General features: G+C 39.7%; 1 protein-coding gene and 1 pseudogene across 1 annotated transcript in view; both read right to left on the bottom strand.

Moving 5' to 3' along the window:
* The window catches only part of LOC105498431 (uncharacterized), a 199,269-nt gene that overhangs the window by 177,645 nt on the left and 742 nt on the right, over nt 1-20,882 (bottom strand). The window contains exon 3 of the mRNA XM_071077418.1: nt 7,705-7,772. Within this exon, the coding sequence (XP_070933519.1) occupies nt 7,705-7,772 (68 nt within the window). The remainder of the gene's footprint in view (nt 1-7,704; nt 7,773-20,882) is intronic.
* On the bottom strand, nt 7,793-20,429 carry LOC112429601 (ubiquitin-ribosomal protein eL40 fusion protein-like; annotated as a pseudogene).

Genomic DNA, 20,882 nt, shown 5'->3' with positions numbered 1-20,882 from the left:
CATCCCCTGTTATCAATAAGACAGTTACATCATTTGCTCCCTGATATGTTTTTCTTTTCCTAGCAATGTATTAATGATAACTTCCATTTATTAGGGGATCACTGTATGCTAGAATGTACATATACTATTTCAATTAATACTTACCTCAGAAAAATTGTATTATTATATCCTATAATGAGGAAATTAAATCTTAAAGAGGATAAAAGTCACTTACCTAATAAGTTGCAGAGCTGAATTTACATTCAGGTCTACTTAACTGAAGCCTGTGTAAAATCTACTCTGCCAATAGTTTTAAAGGGCTGAACTTCCATACCTCGTATTGTTCCACCTCTTACAATTTTACATAGTATCATTGTAACATTTTTTCTCTGGCATATGGGAAAATTTTTCAACACCAGGGCAAACAAAGAGAATGAGTCATTTATTGCCAAATACCCAGATAGGAAGTACAAACTAAATAGAGTAAAAGAAGCAATCTCTTCCTAGCCCAAACTCTTTCACACTCACCCCCTAAGGGCAAAGGAGCAACAGAAAAGATGAAGTTCAGACACTTTCTAAGGTTCCTGGTGTTGGCTACATTTTTCACTACTTTCCCTGTATAACCTCCATGCCAATGATAACTCTATAAGCAAAAAGCTGACATCTACATTACAAAGGAGGAAGTGTATAGTCTATGTACTCTAAACACGTGGTGAGCTGTTTAACTGCAGAGAAGTCTCTCCTCAAGAAGAGACAACACCTCCCTTCTTTTTTTCAGTATGACATGTGAGTTTTGACTAAAACCAGATATTTCAAGTTATAAACGTAACAAAATGTGCTTCTCTTCAAGAACTTTTAGCTTTATGTCTTTAGATCTAGCAAAATAGACTTAAAATCAATTGTAAGAAAACTGATTAGTAAAGTTATAGCTCACTACGGTGGGAATTAGAATTCAGGAAATTACAGAGAGTGAAATGGTCCCATATAGAAAATATTACTTCCTGTACTTAAATTATCCACTATCCATTTTGTAATAGAAAACACATTTTTCCTAATTTAAATCATGTAATATTAATATCACAATACTAACACCTTAGTGATTACAAACACAAGATAAAATAAACTGTCAGAATAAATACATGAAAATGGAAAATTATAAGAAAATATTTGAAAACAGGTTATTAAAATATTTTCTAATAATGTAAAGATTAAATTTGGAAGAGACATTTCCCCATGGCTCTTTTATCACACAGCCCTGAAAGATGATTTCCCAAACAGCACATACAGCAATAGGTGTGGGCCTCAGTGGCACATATCACACCCTAACTACCACAAAGAAAGTCATGGAAGCCAGGACAGAGATCAGATGAGAGGAGCTGAGGAATCATCATAGCATGGACACCAATATTCTCTCTTGGAATCCTTTGAAATGTCATGGCAAATAGAAATGTCGTGGCAAATAGTCCTGCAGAACATCCAAAAAATCTGGATTTGTCAAACAAGTCTCTATGTGATTGCATTTAGACTAAACATTCCATCAGGAATCCCATTTAAATAAACTTCAGACCACACATGATCAGGCTCTTCTATTTGGTAAAGACGGTAATAGCTTTCTCTCTCGCAAAGCACATTTTCCCTTTTTAATTAATAAATAAATCCATGGAGTGATATCCTGAGACTATTCTGTTTCCCAACCACTGTCTACCAATGGTTTTGTCACCCTTTGGGAAAGGGGATCAAAATATAGTGATTTTCGGCCGGGCGCGGTGGCTCACGCCTGTAATCCCAGCACTCTGGGAGGCTGAGGTGGGCGGATCACGAGGTCAGGAGATCGAGACCATCCTGGCTAACACGGCAAAACCCCGTCTCTACTAAAAATACAAAAAATTAGCCGGGCGCTGTGGCTCACGCCTGTAATCCCAACACTCTGAGAGGCCGATGTGGGCGGATCACAAGGTCAGGAAATCGAGACCATCCTGGCTAACGCGGTGAAACTCCGTCTCTACTATAAATACAAAAAATTAGCCGGGCGAGGTGGCGGGCGCCTGTAGTCCCAGCTACTGGGGAAGCTGAGGCAGGAGAATGGCGTGAACCCGAGAGACGGAGCTTGCAAGATCGCGCCACTGCACTCCAGCCTGGGTGACACAACAAGACTCCATCTCGGGGAAAAAAAAAAAAAAATCACTATATATGAATATATATATATACTGATATTTTAATTCTAAGATTCATTCTATGTATATTAGCTGCTATTCTTCTAGAAAGAAGACTTTCACTACCACCCCTTGGATTATTATTATTATTTTTTTTTTTTGGTATGGTTTAAGTTGCATTGTCATTCTTTTTGATGTCCAAATTGTCCCAAATTAAGCTAGATAGAGAAACAAGTTCATTTTCAAAAATATGGAGATGCTAAATTGCATTATACCATAATCAATCTGTAAGTGTTTCATGGTAATATGGTGGTATTGTCACTTATATTTATCATTGTCACTATTATACTTTAGTAATTTATTTGTATCATGCCAAGGAAAGGAGTGGATATCCTTAATCAATTCAAGTCTATAATGGCAGAGTTTTCTGAAGTGACACTGCATAAATGTTTCACAAACCATACAGAAAGAGCAGTCACGGCCGGGCACGGTGGCTCAAGCCTGTAATCCCAGCACTTTGGGAGGCCGAGACGGGCGGATCATGAGGTCAGGAGATCGAGACCATCCTGGGTAACACAGTGAAACCCCGTCTCTACTAAAAATACAAAAACTTAGCCGGGCGAGGTGGCAGGCGCCTATAGTCCCAGCTACTCGGGAGGCTGAGGCAGGAGAATGGTGTGAACCCGGGAGGCGGAGCTTGCAGTGAGCTGAGATCCGGCCACTGCACTCCAGCCTGGGTGACAGAGCGAGACTCCGTCTCAAAAAAAAAAAAAAAAAAAAAAAAAAAAAAAAAAAAAAAAAGAAAGAGCAGTCACATTGTTTTATAAATGAATCTGATACTTTGCTATTAAGTTTCAGGTACTACTTTGAAACTACAGTGCCAAATTAAACACCCTAAAATTGCCTTCATATTTTTTTCTTAACTTTTGATTTTAATTTGTTTTGAAACTTTCACTTCAGCACTGCCTAGCTATATAACCACATTAAATACAAACTTGAGACTAGGGTGTCAAAATTAAAATCCTAAAACTGCCATTATGATGATACCGACGTTTATGATTCTTTTTTTAAACTTTCATTTTAACTATGTCTTGTTTAAAACCCTAGCTAGTATTAGCTACTGAGTTTTGAATATTCATTTAACATGTGAATCGCAAAATTAGAAACCTAACACTGCCTTAATTTTGTAAAATTACAGAACTCAATACTAAGTTCTGTATTTTGAAACTTTTATTTTGACTGCCAAGGTTTTTCTGAGATGAACAATCACTTTGAAATCAGTTTATGATTACTGAGATAATGGTTTTATTATTGATTCACTCATATAACAAAAAATATTTTAAATGTGTTTTTTTGTTTTATATTTATAAGAAATCAATATTTTATCAGATGGGAGGAGCTGAGGAATCATCATAGCATGGACACCAATATTCTGTCTTAGAATCCTGTGAAATGTCCTGACAAATAGTCCTGCAGAACATCCAAAAAATCTGGATTTGTCAGACAAGTCTCTATGTGATTAGATTCAGAGTAATCTAATCTAGATTAGTCTGAATGAAGATATTGATGAAGATATTGATTTCTTAAAAGCCAGATCTTGTATGTTTGTATGTTTTATGATATAGTATAAAACAGAGAGCATATTCAATAAAACATAGTCTCTTTTATTTTTATTCAATAAAATATAGCCTCTCTTAAATATTATGTCACATTTCTTTTTTAATTTATTTCATTTATTTTTCCTTTCCCTACAGCATCAATATCATTTCGCATTTCTGTTGTGTGATTAACTTTACAACAGAAATTGCTATCCCTCCTGGAATGTAAGAGCCACGAACAGGAATCTTTTACTCTTTGTCACTGATGTATTTTAAGGACCAAAAAGAGTGCCTGTGACATAATAGACACTCAATAAATATTTGTTGAATGGCTATTTGATAAATTGAATAAATCAACATAGAACTGTACCCCAAAAAGAGTAACCATGAAAAAAAGCAGTCTTCATTCAGAAAGGTCATTATTTTTAGATTTTTTTTCTAATACTAATATTGTTTTGTTCACTTTCTGTATTTGGTAAGAATGAAGAGAGAGAGAAAAATTTTTGAGCGACTCTTATCAGCTATATTATGTGATAAACACCTTCTCCTGGCATTGTTTCTGAGTGCTTTTATCCTGTCCTCTGAATTTTTCCCAATAGATTCTTCTGCATCTGAATGTGAATTTTATTTATTTCTTGAGATATGTTCCTTATATAAAAGTAATCCAGGAAGAGCTGGACCTACAATTTTTAAAATAAAACAGCTTAACAATGTAAAGAAATGTAAAAAAAAATTCAGAGTGATTAAATTTAAAGAGAGAGAAGAGGTTGATCAACATGTTATTAACGTTTTGTTTTGTTTTGTTTTGTTTTTGGCTAGAAAGGTTTAGGGCAGCAGTGGCCAAGATGGCCAACTAGAAGCAGTTAATGTGTGTGACTCTCACAGGGAGAAGCAAAAGGGGTGACTAAATACAGCACCTTCAACTGAAACATTAAGGTATTTGCATTGGAACTAATCAAGGAAACAACTTGACCCACGGAGACCAGAGCAAATCAAGGCAGGAAGACACCCCACCTGGGAGAGACATGGAGTCAAGGGAAGCTCCCCTTCCCAGAGAAGTGGTGAGTGAATGCGCAACCCTGGGAACCCACACTGCTCTCACAGATCTTTGCAATCCTCAGATCAGGAGATCCCCTTGTTAACTCACTCTATTAAGGCCTTCAGTCTGACACAGACAGCTACGTGGAGTCTCAGCAGAGCAGCCACTCAAGCATGCACGGAGACCCAAGAGTTTTAGATACTCCAACTTTCTGGGTGTCTGGGCAAAAGTAGCTGCGACTCTTGCAAAGCTGGAGGTTAGACCCCCAAACATACCCCAGGAGGTTAGACTCCCATATATACCCCAGGAAAGAGGCTGAATCCAGCAAGATCAGCAGAGAAGGTCTACAGGCCCCATTTCCACAGCGCCTCACAGGATAAGACCCACTGGCTTGGAATTCCAGCTAGTCACCAGTAGCAACATTGTGCCTCCCTGGTACAAAGCTCCCAGGAGGAGGGGCAGGCCCCCGTCTCTGCTGTTTGGGCAACGCAGCCATTATGGCCTTTGGGCTTTGGAGAGTCCAAACTAACCAGCGGTGAAAGAGATCCCGCAGCACAGCTGCTCTATCAAAATGTGGCCAGACTGCTGCTTTAAGTGGGTCCCCAATCCTATTCATCCTTACCAGGCGGGACCTCCCAACTGGGGCCTCCAGCCATGCCTGCCAGTGTTCTCCAGCTGACAGAGATTTGAAAACTCCCTGGGACAGAGCTCCCAGAGGGAGGGGCAGACTGCCATTTTTGCTGTTTGGGCAACTTAGCCATTCCAGCCTTCAGGCTTTGGAGAGCTTAAGCCAACCAGGGTGGAAGGGGTACCCCAGCACAGAACAGCTGCCCGACAAAAATGTGGCCACACTACTTTTTTTTAGCGGGTCCCCAATCCTATTCCTCATCACTGGGTAGAGTCTCCCAACTGGGGTCTCTGGTTACCCCAACTGGTGTTCTCTGACTGACAGAAGTTTCAGACCTCCATGGGACCTTTGTCCCAGGGAGAGGAGTAGCCCACCATATTTGCTGTTTAAGCAAATTAGCCATTCCAGCCTTTGGACTTCAGAGTGTCTGAGGCGATCAGGAGCTAAAGCATACCCCCAGCATGGCACAACTGCTCTATGAAAATGGGGCCAGACTACTTTTGAAACAGGTCCCTGATCCCATTCCTCCTGACTGGGTGAGTTCTCCCAACTAGTGTATTCAGCCATGTCCTACAGGTGTGTTCGGGCCAGCAACAGGCCTGTATTTCCCAGGGACAGAGCTCCCAGAGAAAGAGGAAGGCCGCCATCTTTGCTTTTTCACAGCTTTCACTGGTGATACCTCCACGTACTGGAAAATCTGAAGTGACTAGGGACTGGAGCAGGTCCCCAGCATACTACAGCAGCCCTGTGGATAAGTGGACAGACTGTTATGTGGGTGCCCATTCCCATATCTCCTCAACAAGCAGGTCCTCCAGGCCTGGACCTGTAGCCACACCCCATCAGAGCTATCAAGCCAATAGCAACTCAGCCACTCCCTGGACAGAGCTTCCAGGGACAACTGAAAGCCTCTCTGCCACTACCTCTGCAGTGGAACTGTCCTTGCTACCCTCTGACTAATAAAGGAGCAAGGACCCTAAGTATCGTATCCACACCTCCAATAAGCAGCAGTTGACCCAAGGAGAGGAGGCCAGTCCATCTCCCACAGGTCCCACCTCACCCCTCAACTGCTCCTCAGTAGACAGGGAGCCCCCAGCTTGGGCCCACAGCACAGACTCTCCATCCTGGGCTGACTGAACTGAGCAACTGTTGACCCACATCTCTCTCGGGCGGAGCCCCCAGGAGACAAGCAAAGTGGTAGAGCAGCAAGCCAGCTGATGTGGAGCCCAGAAGGTTTAGTGCAGGAGTGTCTATAGCAGAGCATGGACAGGGATGGTGATCCCTCTAGGCTCAACTTGCTCCCATAAGAGACTTTGGCCCTAAGGGAATTTTCAGACCTGATCTCTGCAGAGTGGTCTTGCACATCAGTCAGGGCTGGTGCAACCTGAGTGCTCCTTGGTCTGCTGGCCTCTTTCAGGGACATCTTGAGTGCTGTGGTGGCCCACAGTAGCTTCTGCACCAGTGGACCATGCCTGACCAGTGGAGAACTCCAGCAAGACAGCCCTTACTGCTGCACACCAGCCCAGGTGTTTGCTCCCCATACTGCAGCTTCCTCTGAGCCCATGGAGACTCCCCACATCACTTTGTAGGCACATGTCTGCACAGGTGGATTTTGCTTTACATGCCCCACCAACGTACAGGAATGAAGTATGCCCCTTGACCTCTGCCTACCACCATTGCAGACAGAACCTTAGCGGCACACAGCCAGCAAGCCCTGCTGCTGAAAGTGCCTCACTCTTGTGGTAATGCTGCATGGAGAACAGAGGATCTTCCCACACCCTGAGCAATCCCTCCCGCTTGCAGGTGACCAAGAAGGCAATCAGATCTGCACTGGCCAGTGCCTCACCCCAAACCAACACCACCTCCATTGCAAACGCACGGAGAGCCTATAGCAGGAGTCCCCTGTTCCCCACAAAAATGAATTGCCTCCAATGGCATGGTGAATGCTCACAGGGAGGCAGGCACTCCTGAATCTGCTAGCACTCAGCTGCAGCTGCCACACCTTGGTCCCCCCAGCAAAGTAGACTCCAAACCTCAAGGAACCAGAGAACAAAGCTGGGGCCCAATACAAGTCATCCAGAGTTAAAGCATGCAGTCCAGGAGTTGGGATGGCACCCTAAAATCTTGCAGATACAAAGCCAGTTGGTTGAATCGACCTTATACCACAATCAAACCCTCAAGGTCATCAAATAGGATAAAAGGAAAAAAAAAATCCAAATGTCAGCAACCTCAAAGATTGAAGGTAGATAAGCCCACAAAGATGAGAAATAATCAGCACAAGACCACTGAAAACTCAAAAAGTCAGAGTACCTTCTTTCCTCCAAAGGACCACACTACCTCTCTGGCAAGGGTTCAGTACCAGGCTGAGGCTGAGATGGCTGAAATGACAGAAGCAGAATTCAGAATATGGATAGGAATGAAGTTCACAGAGCTATAGGAGTATGTTGTAACAAAATGCAAAGGAACTAAAAATTATAGTAAAACATTGGAGGGGCTTACAGATAAAATAGCTAGAATACAGAAGAATGTAACTGACTTGATAGAGCTAAAAACACGCCACAAAAAATGTGTAGGTTTGTTTTTGAGACAGAGTCTCAACTCATCCAGGCTGGAGTGCAGTGACATGATCTCGGTTCACTGCAACCTTCGTCTCCCAGGTTCAAGCAATTCTCCTGCCTCAGTCTCCCCAGTAGCTGGGGTTACAGGCATGTGCCACCATGCCCAGCTATTTTTGTTGTTGTTTTTTGTTTTTTGTTTTTTGTTTTGTCATTTTTAGTAGTGGTGGGGTTTCACCACATTGGCCAGACTGGTCTCAAACTCCTGACCTCAAATGATCCACCTGCCTCAGCCTCCCAAAGTGCTGGGATTACAGGTGTGAGCCACCACTCCCAGCCCCAAAAATTTCATAATGCAACCACAAGTATTAATAACAGAATAGACGAAGTGAAGGAGAGAATTTCCAAGCTTGAAGACTACCTTTCCAAAATTAGAAAAGCAGACAAGAATAGAGAAAAAAAGAATAAAAATGAATAAACAAAACCTCCTAGAAATATTGTATAGAGACCACATCTACAATTCATTGGTGTACCTGAAAAAGATGGAAGATAGTGTAACCAACTTGGAAAACATATTTTAAGATATCATCTATGAGAACTCCCCCATCCTAGCCAGAGAGGCCAACATTCAAGTTCAGGAAATGCAGAGAACCCCAGTAAGATACTCCATAATAAGATCATCCCCAAGACACATAATCATCATATTCTCTAAGGTCAAAATGAAAGAACAAATGTTAAACGCAGCCAGAGAAAAGCCAGATCACAAAGGGAACCCCATCAGACTAAGAGCAGACCTCTCAGCTGAAACCCTACAAGCCAGAAGTGATTAGAGGCCAATATTCAACGTTTTTAAAGACAAGAAACTCCAACCCAGAATTTTGTATCTGGCCAAACTAAGTTTCATAAGTGAAGGAAAAATAAGATCCTTTGCAGACAAGCAAATGCTGAAGGAATTAGTTACCACCAGACCTACCTTACAAGAGCTCCTGAAGGAAGCACTAAATATGGAAAGGAAAGACCATTACCAGTCACTATGAAAACACACTGAAGTGCATAAATCAGTAACACTATAAAGCAACCACAAAAACAAGTCTGCAAAACAACCAGCTAGCATCATGATGACAGGATCATAACCTTAAATGTAAATGGGCTAAATGCACCAATTAGAAGATAGAGTGGCAAGTTGAATAAAGAGCCAAGACACATTGGAATGCTGTCTTCAAGAGCTCCATCTCACATGCAATGAGATAGCCTCAAAATAAAAGGTTGGAGAAAAATATATCAAGCAAATGGAAATCAGCAAAAAGCAGGGTTCCAATCCTAGTTTCTGACAAAACAGACGTTAAACCAACAAGAACAAAAGAGACAAAGAAAGGCATTACATAATGGTAAAGGGTTCAATTCAATGAGAAAAATTAACTCTCCTAAATATATATGCACACAACACAGGAACACCCACATTCATAATCATGTTCTTAGGGACCTTCAAAGAGACTTAGACTCCCACAGAATAATAGTGGGAGACTTTAACACCCCAGTGACAATATTAGACAGATCACCAAGACAGAAAATTAACAAAGATGTTCAGAACCTGAACTCAACACTGGATCAAATGAACCTGATAGATATATACAAAACCCTCCAGTGAAAAACAAGAGAATATACATTCTTTTCGTTACCACATGGCACATATTCTAAAATTGATCACATAATTGGAAGTAAAACACTCCTCAGCAAATGCAAAAGAACTGAAATCATAACAGTCTCCCAGACCACAGCACAATCAAATTACAGATCAATACTAAGAAATTCACTCAAAACCATACAATTACATGGAAAGTAAAATGCCTGCTCCTGAATGACTTTTGGGTAAACAATTAAATTAAGGTAGAAATCAAGAAGTTCTTTGAAACTAATGAGAACAAAAGATGCAACATACCAGAATCTCTGGGACAAAGTTAAGGCAGTGTTAAGAGGGAAATTTCTAGCACTAAATGCCTGCCCACATCAAAAGGTTAGAATGATCTCAAGTTAGCAACCTAGCATCACAACTAAAGAACTAGAGAACCAAGAGCAAACAAATCCCAAAGCTAGCAAAAGACAGGAGATAACCAAAATCAGAACTGAACTGAAGGAGATAGAGACACAAAAACAATTCAAAAGATCTACAAATCCAGGAGTTGGTTTTGTGAAAAAAATAATAAAAATAGATATACCACTAGCTAGATGAATAAAGTAGGAAAGAGAGAAGATTCAAATAAACATAATCAGAAATGACAAGGGGGATATTACCACTGACCCCACGGATATACAAACAACAATCAGGAAATATCATGAACACCTCTATGCGCATAAACTAGAATATCTAGAAGAAATTGACAAATTCCTGGAAACTACACCCTCCAAAGACTAAACCAGGGAGAAATCGAATCACTGAACAGACCAATAAGAAGCTCTGAAACTGAGGCAGTAATTAATAGCCTACCAACCAAAAAACCCCAGGACCACAGGTATTCACAGCTGAATTCTACCAGATGTATAAGGAAGAACTGGCACCATTCCTACTGAACTATTTCAAAAAAATGAGGAGGAGGGACTCCTCCCTAATTTATTCTATGAGGCCAGTATCATCCTTATACTGAAACCTAACAGAGATACAACAAAAAAGGAATACTTCAAGCCAATATCCTTGATGAATCCAGCAACACCTGAAAAACCTTATCCACCACAATCAAGTAGGCTTTATCCCTGAGATGCAAAATTGACTCAGTATATGCAAATCAATGTATATGATTCATCACATAAACAGAACTAAAACAAAAACCACATGATTACTTCAATAGATGCAGAAAAGGCCCTCAATAAAGTTCAACGTCCATTCATGTTAAAAAACTTTTAATAAACTAGGTATTGAAGGAACATACCTCAAAATAATAAGAGCCATCTATGACAAGCCCACAGCCAACATCATACTGAATGGGCAAGAGCTGGAAGCATTCCCCTTGAAAACTGGCACAAGACAAGGATGCCCTCTGTCACCACTTCTATTCAACATAGCATTGAATATTCTGGCCAGAGCAATCAGGCAAGAGAAAGAAATAAAGGGCATCCAAATAGGAAGAGAGGAAGTCAAACTATCTTTTTTTGCAGATCACATGATCCTACATCTAGAAGACCCCATTGTCTCAGCCCAAAAGCTTCTTAAGCTGATAAACAACTTCAGCAAAGTCTCAGGATACAAAATCAATATGCAAAAATTACTAGCATTGCAATGCGCTAACAACAGTCAAGCCCAGAGCCAAATTAGGAGCAAATCCCCATTGAAAATTGCCAGAAAAAGAATAAAATGCCTAGGAATACAGCTAACCAGGAAGTGAAAAATCTCTACAAGGAGAACTATAAACTACTGCTCAAGGAAATCAGAGATAACATAAACAAATGGAAAAGCATTCCATGCTCATGTATAGGAAGAAACAGTATTGTGAAAATGACCATATTGGCCAAAGCAATTTATAGAGTCAATGCTATACCTACAAAACTACCATTGAACCTTTTCATAGAACTAGAAAAAACTATTTTAAAATTCATATGGAACCAAAAAAGAGCCCTAATTGTCCAAGGTAATCCTAAGCAGAAAGAACAAAGCTGGGGGCATCACATTACCTGACTTCAAACTATACTACAGGGCTACAGCAACCAAAACAACATGGCACTGGTAAAAATAAATAAATAAATAAATAAATAAAAATAAATTTTAAAAATTAAAAAAAAAAAACAGACACAGACTGATGGAACACAATAGAGAACCCAGAAATAAGACCACACACCTCCAACTATCTGATCTTCAACAAACCTGACAAAAACAAGCAATGGAGAACAGATTCCCTATTCAATAAATGGTGCTGAGATAACTGGCTAGCTATATACAGAAGATTAAATCTGGACCCCTTCCTTACACATATACAAAAATTAACTCAAGATAGAGTAAAGACTTAAATGTAAAACCCAAAACTATCAAAACCCTGGAAGACAATCTAGGGAATACCATTCAGAATATAGGCAGAGGCAAAGATTTAATGAGGAAGACACAACGAACAATCGCATCAAAAGCAAAAATTGACAAATGGAATTTAATTAAACTAAAAATCTTCTGCACAGTAAGAGAAATTATCAACAGAGTAAACAGACAACCTACAGAATGGGAGAAAAATTGTTTAAACTATGCATCTGACAAAGGTCTAATATCTAGCATCTATAAAGACCTTAAATTTATAAGAATAAAACACCCATAGTAAAAAATAGGCAAAGGACAGGAACAGACACTGTTCAAAAGAAGACATACATGTGGCTAACAATCATAGGAAGAAAAGCTCAACATCACTGATCATTAGAAAAATGCAAATCAAAACCACAATGATATACTACCTCACATAAGTCAGAATGGCTATTATTAAAAAGTCAAAAAAATAACAGATGCTGTTGAGGTAGTGGAGAAAAAGGAACACTTAGACACTCTTGAGTATAAATTGGTTCAGCCATTGTGGAGGATGGTGTGATGATTCCTCAAAGACCTAAAGACAGAAATACCATTCAACCCAGCAATCCCATTACTGGGTATATACCCAAAGGAATATAAATCATTCTATTATGAAGATACTTGTATGTGTATATTCATTGCAATAGTATTCACAATAGCCAAAAAAATTGAATCAACATAAATGCCATCAATAATAGACTGGATAAAGAAAATGTGGTACATATACACCATGGAATACTATGCAGTCATAAAAAAAGAACAAGAGCATGTCTTTTTGCAGGGACATGGATGGAGCTGGAAGCCATTATCCTTAGCAAACTAATGCAGGAACAGAAAACCAAATACCACATGTTCTCACTTATAAGTGGGAGATAAATGATGAGAACACATGGACACACAGAGGGGAACAACACACACTGGGGCCTATTGGAAGGTGTAAGGTGGGAGAAGGGATAACATCAGGAAAAATAACTAATGAGTACTAGGCTTAATACCTGGGTGATGAAACAATCTGTGCAACAAACTCCCATGACAGAAGTTTAACCTACGTAACAAACCTGCACATGTACCCCTGAACTTAAAATAAAAGTTAATAAAAAAGGGTTTGAAATTAATTCCTAGGATTAAATATTATTGCTTACACTCTACTATTCTTTTTCTGAAAAAAATAAATCTTTGTTCTATATTCAAATGTCTGCTCATTTTCTATACTCAAATATCTGCATTTCAGTATAAAGAAAATTGCATTACTATATCTGTTAGTGTAAATTAGTCTAAATTAGGGATACACATTCCTCCCTGAGCTCTAGACCACTCTCTCTAACTTCCATTGGATATCTGCACCTTGATATATCGTTCACCACGTCTCAAGTTCAGTTTTGCTGAACCTGAACTCATAATCTTCACCTTAAACTACATTCTTATCCAGCATTCCCTATCTTGATGGCTATGATCACCAACCTCTCTCATTGTAAAAATCTGCCTAACACCTTCCCTTCCCTCATCTTCCATCTCCAGTTCATTGCTAAGCGCTGCTGATGTTATTCTTCAAATATGTCTTAAAGCAGTCTACTTCTCTCCATCTTGGCTTAGGCACTTTAGTCCAAGCTACCATAACACATCCTCTGAAATACTGGCTCACAGAATCCACTCTTGCCTCTCCCCCAAACCATTCTCCAAAATGCATTCCAAGTATTTTTTAAATTTAACTGAAAATCTGATCACATCAAGTGTCTTCATAAACACATCAATGGCTTCTCCTTAAGATAAAGACAAAAGTCCTTAACATGGCCTATACAACTCTACAACATTTTTCCATGCTTATTTCTCAGCTAGCTACAATATTTTCCTCCATCCCTATGCTCCAGTCACAATTCCTTCAATGTGTCCATGTTTTATCCCACCTCAGAGCTTGCCATATGCAGTTTCTTCTGACTCACATGCCCTTCCTTGGAAAGACTGCCTGTCTTTTGATTAGCTAATTTTCTATAATACTGCAGACCTCAACTCAAATATCTCGAGTCCTTCAACTACCAGACCAGATCAGCTCTCTCACTATCCATTTACATAGCATCCAGGATTTTTATTTCATGGCACTTACCATGTTTTGAAATTAATACTCTCTGAATTGTTTATCACCTGTACCTAGAATATAGTGTATGATGTTTATTGGGGGGCTCAATATTTTGAGTGGATGAGTAAATATATTACAGATAGCTAATTATTTAAGATTTCATGTTCACATTATTGCTAAAAATGTAGATGAAGTAAAAGTAGATTGAAATAGGAGGATATAAACATGTTGGTGCTCTTTACATCACATACATGGATTATGTTTTTGTTTGTTTGTTTGTTTTTAGATGAAGTCTTGCTCTGTCACCCAGACTGGAGTGCAGTGGCCTGATCTTGGCTCACTGCAACCTCTGCCTCCCAGGTTCAAGCAATTCTCCTCCCTCAGCCTCCTGAATAGCTGGGATTACAGGCGTCCATCACCAAGCCCAGCTAATTTTTGTGTTTTTAGTAGAGACAGGGTTTCACCATGTTGGCCAGGTTGGTCTGAACGGCTGACCTCAGGTGATCCGCTCGCCTCGGCCTCCCAAAGTGCTGGGATTACAGGCGTGAGCCACCATGCCCGGCCCATGGCATATGTTATCAGTAATATGTAAGTATGGCTTCAGTCAAGGCAAGGAAGTTGAAAGTAACAATAAAAAAAAAAGTCATCAGGATCCAAAGCTGTGGGAAAAACTCAACTTCTGCCTCCTGGGTTCAAGCAATTCTCCTGCCTCGGCCTCCTGGGTAGCTGGGATTACAGCTGCCTGCCCCCACCCCCAGCTAATTTTTGTATTTTTAGTAGAGACGGGGTTTCACCATGTTGGTCAGACTGGTCTCAAACTCCTGACCTCAGGTGATCCACCTGCCTCAGCCTCCCAAAGTGCTGGGATTACAGGCATGAGATACTTTTAGAAAATGTTTGCATCTAACTCAATACCTCACTATCCCTCCTGATATTCTATCTGTAATAGCAACAGTTGTGAAATGCACTAGATTCTAACATTAACACTAGATCCATTAAAAGTAGAGCAGAAGAGAGTCTGGATACAGAAATTTCACAAATAATTGGCTGCCATCAACATATGTAACTCAAGCATAAAGTTGTTTCAGCAGTAGCTTAAGTTTGGTTACTAATGCAACACATCTTTGCATGCAACGGCCTATTAAATCATCTTCAACTTTAAAAGGTTCCCTTTGTTTTTAAACGCTTATAATAAACAAATATATATCAATACCTTGGCAGAATTCATTAACTTAATAACTTCAATATGTTGTTCATACAAAAATTTCTGGCAAATAAGAACTGTACATTACTGATGTGACAACGTACACAACCCAATGTTGACATAATTTTTCAAAATGGGATCTCTGCTGTAACTGAAATATATATAATAACTTTATTCGAGAATGAATTTCAATGATAGGACAAAACTTGATAAAATGAAGAAATAAACTATTCTATGCCAGAGTTCAGTAAACCCCGTGTATACACCTGAAAAAGCTCAAACTTGCCTAGCACATAGAGAGTCCGAATTCAGTTGGGTTTGTGTGAAAGGGGTAGGCTGAGCCCTAAAAAAGAAGTGGATAACCCATATAGGCAGACTTCCTTATTTTATTTACTTTTTTCTGCTTCAGCCTCCTGAGTAGCTGGGACTACAGGCATGTGCCACCACGCCCAGCTAATTTTGTTTGTTTTTAGTAGAGACAGGGTTTCACCATATTGGCCAGGCTGGTCTTGAACTCCTGACCTTGTGATATGCCCTCCTCGACCTCCCAAAGTGCTGGGATTACAGGTGTGAGCCATCGCGCCTGGCTGACTTCCTTATTTTAAATGCCATTTCCCACTAAAAATAAAACCAGCAATTCTTTGAAAAATAGTTAATATTATATATAGGACTGGAAGTGTATAAGATAAAACTGGAATAGATTGTCATATCAGAAATCAAAGATTTTGTCAAAGACTAATAGTTCCATGTCAAAAAGATTCAGAAATCAATTTGCAGAGGCTCCCACTGGCCAAAGACAGAGCTTGATCATCAACAGGAGTAATAACTATAATGGGTTGAAACACAACAATTATGTTTAAATCTATAGGTTTATAGTAATGTTAAAATCATTAGTCACCTTTGAAAGATGCTAGAGACTCAACTCATTATTTTGAAAATTTATAAATGCATTTCAAAATCTAGTGGCTTATCCTGTTTTTCTTACATATGCCTGAAGGCAATCAAGTAGATAATGAAGAGAACTTTCTATATAGAAATATTCCAGGCCAGGTACACTGGCTTATGTCTGTAATCCCAACACTTTGGGAGGCTGAAGCAGGAGGATTACTTGAGCCCAGGAGTTTGAGACCAGCCTGCACAAAAAAGCAAGACCCTCGTCTCTACAAAAAAATTTAAAAATTAGCCAGGTGGTGTGTGCCTGTAGTACTAGCTACTGGGGAAGCTGAGGTGGGAGAATCACTTGATCCTGGGAGTTGCAAGTTACAGTGAGCTATGATCACACCACTGCACTCCAGCCTGGGTGACTGCACGAGACTCTGTCTCAAATAATAATAAATAAATAAATAGAAAATTTAAAAAGACATTCCAGCTCGTAAATGAAGGGATAGTAAAATTAGAATATCACCATTTTACCACCCCCAAGAAAATAATAAGCTATGAAATAATTATCCATGGCTGCTAGAATCATAGAAAGAGACAACCATATTATGTGTCTCTTGGTGAAAGTACGTAACACCACTTATTAAATACTTTTGCCCAAATAGCAAACCTGAATCACATACAGACTCTAGGCCTAAATAATAAAATATGAGAAATACAAATGACAAAGAAAAATGTTAAGTGTCATTATAAAGAAGCATTTAGTAAAATACAAGCTTTAGAAAACTACAGATAAAGCTGATTTCCGCAATAGATAAATTGAAAGGAAAAAAGGGGAAACTGTAGATTAAAGGAAACAAGAGGCCAGCTGCAGTGGTTCACGCTTGTAATCCAGCACTTTGGGAGGCTGAGGTGAAAGAACTGTGTGAGCCCAGGAGTTCGAGACCAGCCTGGGCCAGATGGCAAGACTTCATCTCTACAAAAAAGTAAAAATATTAGCCAGTCATGGTGGCCAACACCTGTAGTCCCAGATACTCTGGAGGCTGAGGCAGGAGGATTCCTTAAGCCCAGCAGTTCGAGGCAGCAGTGACCCTTGCTCACATTACTGCACTCCAGCCTGGTCGACAAGGTAAAATCTGTCCCTTATTAAGAAAAAGAGACAGAGAGATACAAGAGACTGGTAGCTATTTCAACCAATTTCAATGTCCTAGCCTTATTTTAATCCTTATTCAAATGAATAAATTATTAATAACAGTTTTAAAAGAAATGAAAAGTAAAATGTGTAAAAATTAAGATGCTGTTGTTATGGGTAAATTCTGTCTCCTCAAAATTCTTATGTTAAAGTCCTAACTCCAATACCTCACAATTTGACTGTATTTGGAAATAGAGCCCTTAAAGTGACTAAGTTAAATAAGGCCACTGGGGTGGGCCCTAATCCAATCTGACTGGTGTCCTCAAAAGAGGAGGAAATTTGTACACACAGAAGAGATCCAGGGGCATGTGTGCACAGAGGGATGACTATGTGAAGAGGCAGTAGCAGGATGGCCATCTGCAAGTCAAGAAGAGAGGCCTCAGGAGAAGTTAAAACTCTGAGAAAATAAATATTTGTTGTTTAAGCTACTCAGTCTGTGATATTTTGTTATGGCAGCCCTAGCAAACTAATACAGATGCTAAAATGATGAACAAGTCCACCATTTAATTAATCTTGAAAAACACATGGGAATACAGAAGTGGATATACTGTGGATCATGGGGCAATAAATTCCAACTCATAAAATGGAGAAAATCAAACCTCCTGATGGGAAGGTGTGTCATAAAAAACTTGAAAAAGCCCCAAAAGAGACTATGAATTTTCTTCTCTTCTCACTTATAAACACTATCTTAGACCTAACCATATGCAAAAGTGTGCATAAATGAGGGCAAGGTTAGGTTGCTGTTTCTCTTGGCCAGTCAACTAGTTCTATTCATACATTTTTTTTCTAGTCAATGAAAGGGACACTTTATTAAGGCTCCAGGGCCATGGGGCCTGGGCAGGAGGCTGCCCTCCGAGGAAGGAAGAGCTTTATTTGACCTTCTTGGGGCACAGGCTGTTGGTGTGGCCACACTTCTTGCGGCAGTTGACAGCACAGGGGTGCAGGCGAGCATAGCACTTGTGGCAGATCATCTTGTTGCAGCTGTATTTCTAGGTGAGCTGGCAGAGGGAAGACTCAGTAATGCCACCTTGCAGGTGCAGAACCAGGTGCATGGTGGACTGTTTTTGGATGTTGTAGTCTGAGAGAGTGCAGCCATCCTCCAGCTGCTTGCCAGCAAATATCAGACGCTGCTGGTCAGGTGGGATACCCTTTTTGTCTTGAATTTTGGCTTTGAAATTCTCAGTGGTGTAACTGGGCTCGACCTCAAGGATGATGGTCTTGCCCGTGAGGGTCTCCACAAAGAGCTGCAAATCTGCGTCTGCAGCTCAGCCACCTTGTTGAGGAAAAAGAGGATGGCGGATCTATTCATACTTTTATAGCAAGGTCATATACAGACAATTTCACCAACTAGAATATAAAAATATTATTACTAGTGATCTGAGTTATGTGCAACATTGGAATGGATACTAATCATTCCCTTCCACTGACCTCCAAAATTCCATGCCAATTTGCCATTAATTTTCTCTTTCTTCTCATTATAAATTATGCACCTATTAAAAGACATGACTCTGACAATTCCAAGTTTCAGCTGCCCACTATGTTCCCATCCACTTCACCTTTTAAATGTGTTTAAAGCATTAACAACAGATTGTGTTTCACCCTAGAGACAGCTGGGTTTCAAAGAGAGGAAGAGAGGTAGAATGTTTCATAATCTCACTCTATTGTCCAAGACAAATGTGCTATTGTATTACATGTGAAATGTCATCTTTGAAGTCTGTTAAGGGTGTGCTGTGAAGTGAGCCATCTGGAAAACACAGTGTAGACTGAAAAATAATTATAAGCCAGTTTATTACATTTTTCCAGTTAAGCCTACCATGACAGCTGCTAAAAACACACTATGTAGTATAAAGGATAAAAAGACTCTGAAGTCGCACAAGTTATACCCACCTCCAAACATGATTAGCTAGTATACAAGTCACTCAACTTCTCTGATCCTTTAGGGTTGTCTGTAAAATTGAAATATGGACACATGCCACAGAGGAGTTCTATGAGTGTTAAATGAAACAACAGTTGTAAAGCACTTGGTACAGAGTACACAATAAGTTTGATTTCTCTTCTCTTCTTCTAAATATAGACTATATAATATTCTTTATACAGAGAATATTAGATAAAATCCAATCATATTTGAAAACCAGGTTGAGCAGGTTGGTTTTTCAAAGAAATCCATTGAGCTCCCATAATGTTCTTTCTACTTGATGGGAGAAAAGGGGCTTTGGAAGATCAAGTGTGAAGCTTTAGAATTCTGTCTGGAGCTGGTCAGGACCACCCAGGCATGAGTATAAGCAAAGCGCTGTCCGTGGTGCTAGTAAGCGCGAATGCCCCCGGCAACATTCTCCCTACCCAAGGTTGTTTTGCATTCAGTCAACTTGCTTCGCAAAGCTCACACGTCTGCTTCGTGGAAGATTCTCAGTCATTCTACTTACTCATTGATTCTTTCCCTATCACCATTCTTTATGTCCCCCTCAAAGAAAAACATCATCTTCCCTTTCCTTATCAACTCCAAACAGTTTTCATTTTTCAGAGACATTTACTACCTAAGAAAATGGCTCAGGAATTGGCTCAGACTATCTTGTCCTAACTTTTTTGATAGGTTTCAGAGAAACTCAAAGGTCAAAGCAAAAGCGTAAGAGTAAAAGGTAAAGAAATTAAGAAACCGAAGACTAGGAAATGGTGGTTGGATGGGAAAGAGAAAGAAGTTGTTACTAATGCTACCCGGTTCCCTTCCCTGTCCAGGTGGATTTCAGCTCTGTTGAGGCTCTATCAGTAGATTTTCAGCCCTAACCACCACTTCCATGGGCCCCATTGCCTTTAAAATAAAGAGCGTTTTAAAATTCTACAGGGATTTGGGGTAATGAGGAGTCAGAGCTAAGGTTTCAAAAAAAAAAAAAAAAAAAAAAACGTGAAGACTCTCATTTTGCAATAAGCAAGCAATTGCCCTCCTGTTAAGACTTTTTCTTCCTCAGCACTACGAACCAAAATGATTCTGTAAATAAAAATTGTTCACTTTTAGGAGAGGTCCACTTATGTAGTTCCTCACCAAAGTTTTTAGGCAACAAATCCATAACTTGTGGTTCTCTTCCTATCCAATGTAGCATCCGCTGAAATGTTTTAAATATTTAAAGTAATAAATGTTGATTCAAACTCACCCAGGAAGATTAGAAAGAAAATAAAAGCACTTGGCATTTAAATCTTCAGAAGAGAATTTAATGACAGGTTCAGCCTGTTTAATGACAAGCCCAGCACCACACCCCTCTCTTATGTTTCATTATTACTGCATAAATTTCCTTTATTACTCATGATAAATAAAAATAAAATACTTGACAAAGTGGGTTTAAATAGGTAAGAGTGCAAAGATTTACTGTGCAAATATGATGAAACTGGGATCTCAGATTCTTAAAGCACAATTTTTTTTTGTCTTGTGTGCTAGGTTGCCACTCTCAATCTCGAACTAGTTTTCTCTCTCTCTCTCTCTCTTTTAAGGGTTGTATCCATAATGCAAACATGGAAAGAATTAAAAAGCACATGCAAAACATGATTCTCGGGATTTT

This window comes from Macaca nemestrina, chromosome 14, assembly GCF_043159975.1.
Source record: "Macaca nemestrina isolate mMacNem1 chromosome 14, mMacNem.hap1, whole genome shotgun sequence".
Classification (NCBI taxonomy): domain Eukaryota; kingdom Metazoa; phylum Chordata; class Mammalia; order Primates; family Cercopithecidae; genus Macaca; species Macaca nemestrina.
This window is presented reverse-complemented; position numbering and strand designations above follow the sequence as displayed.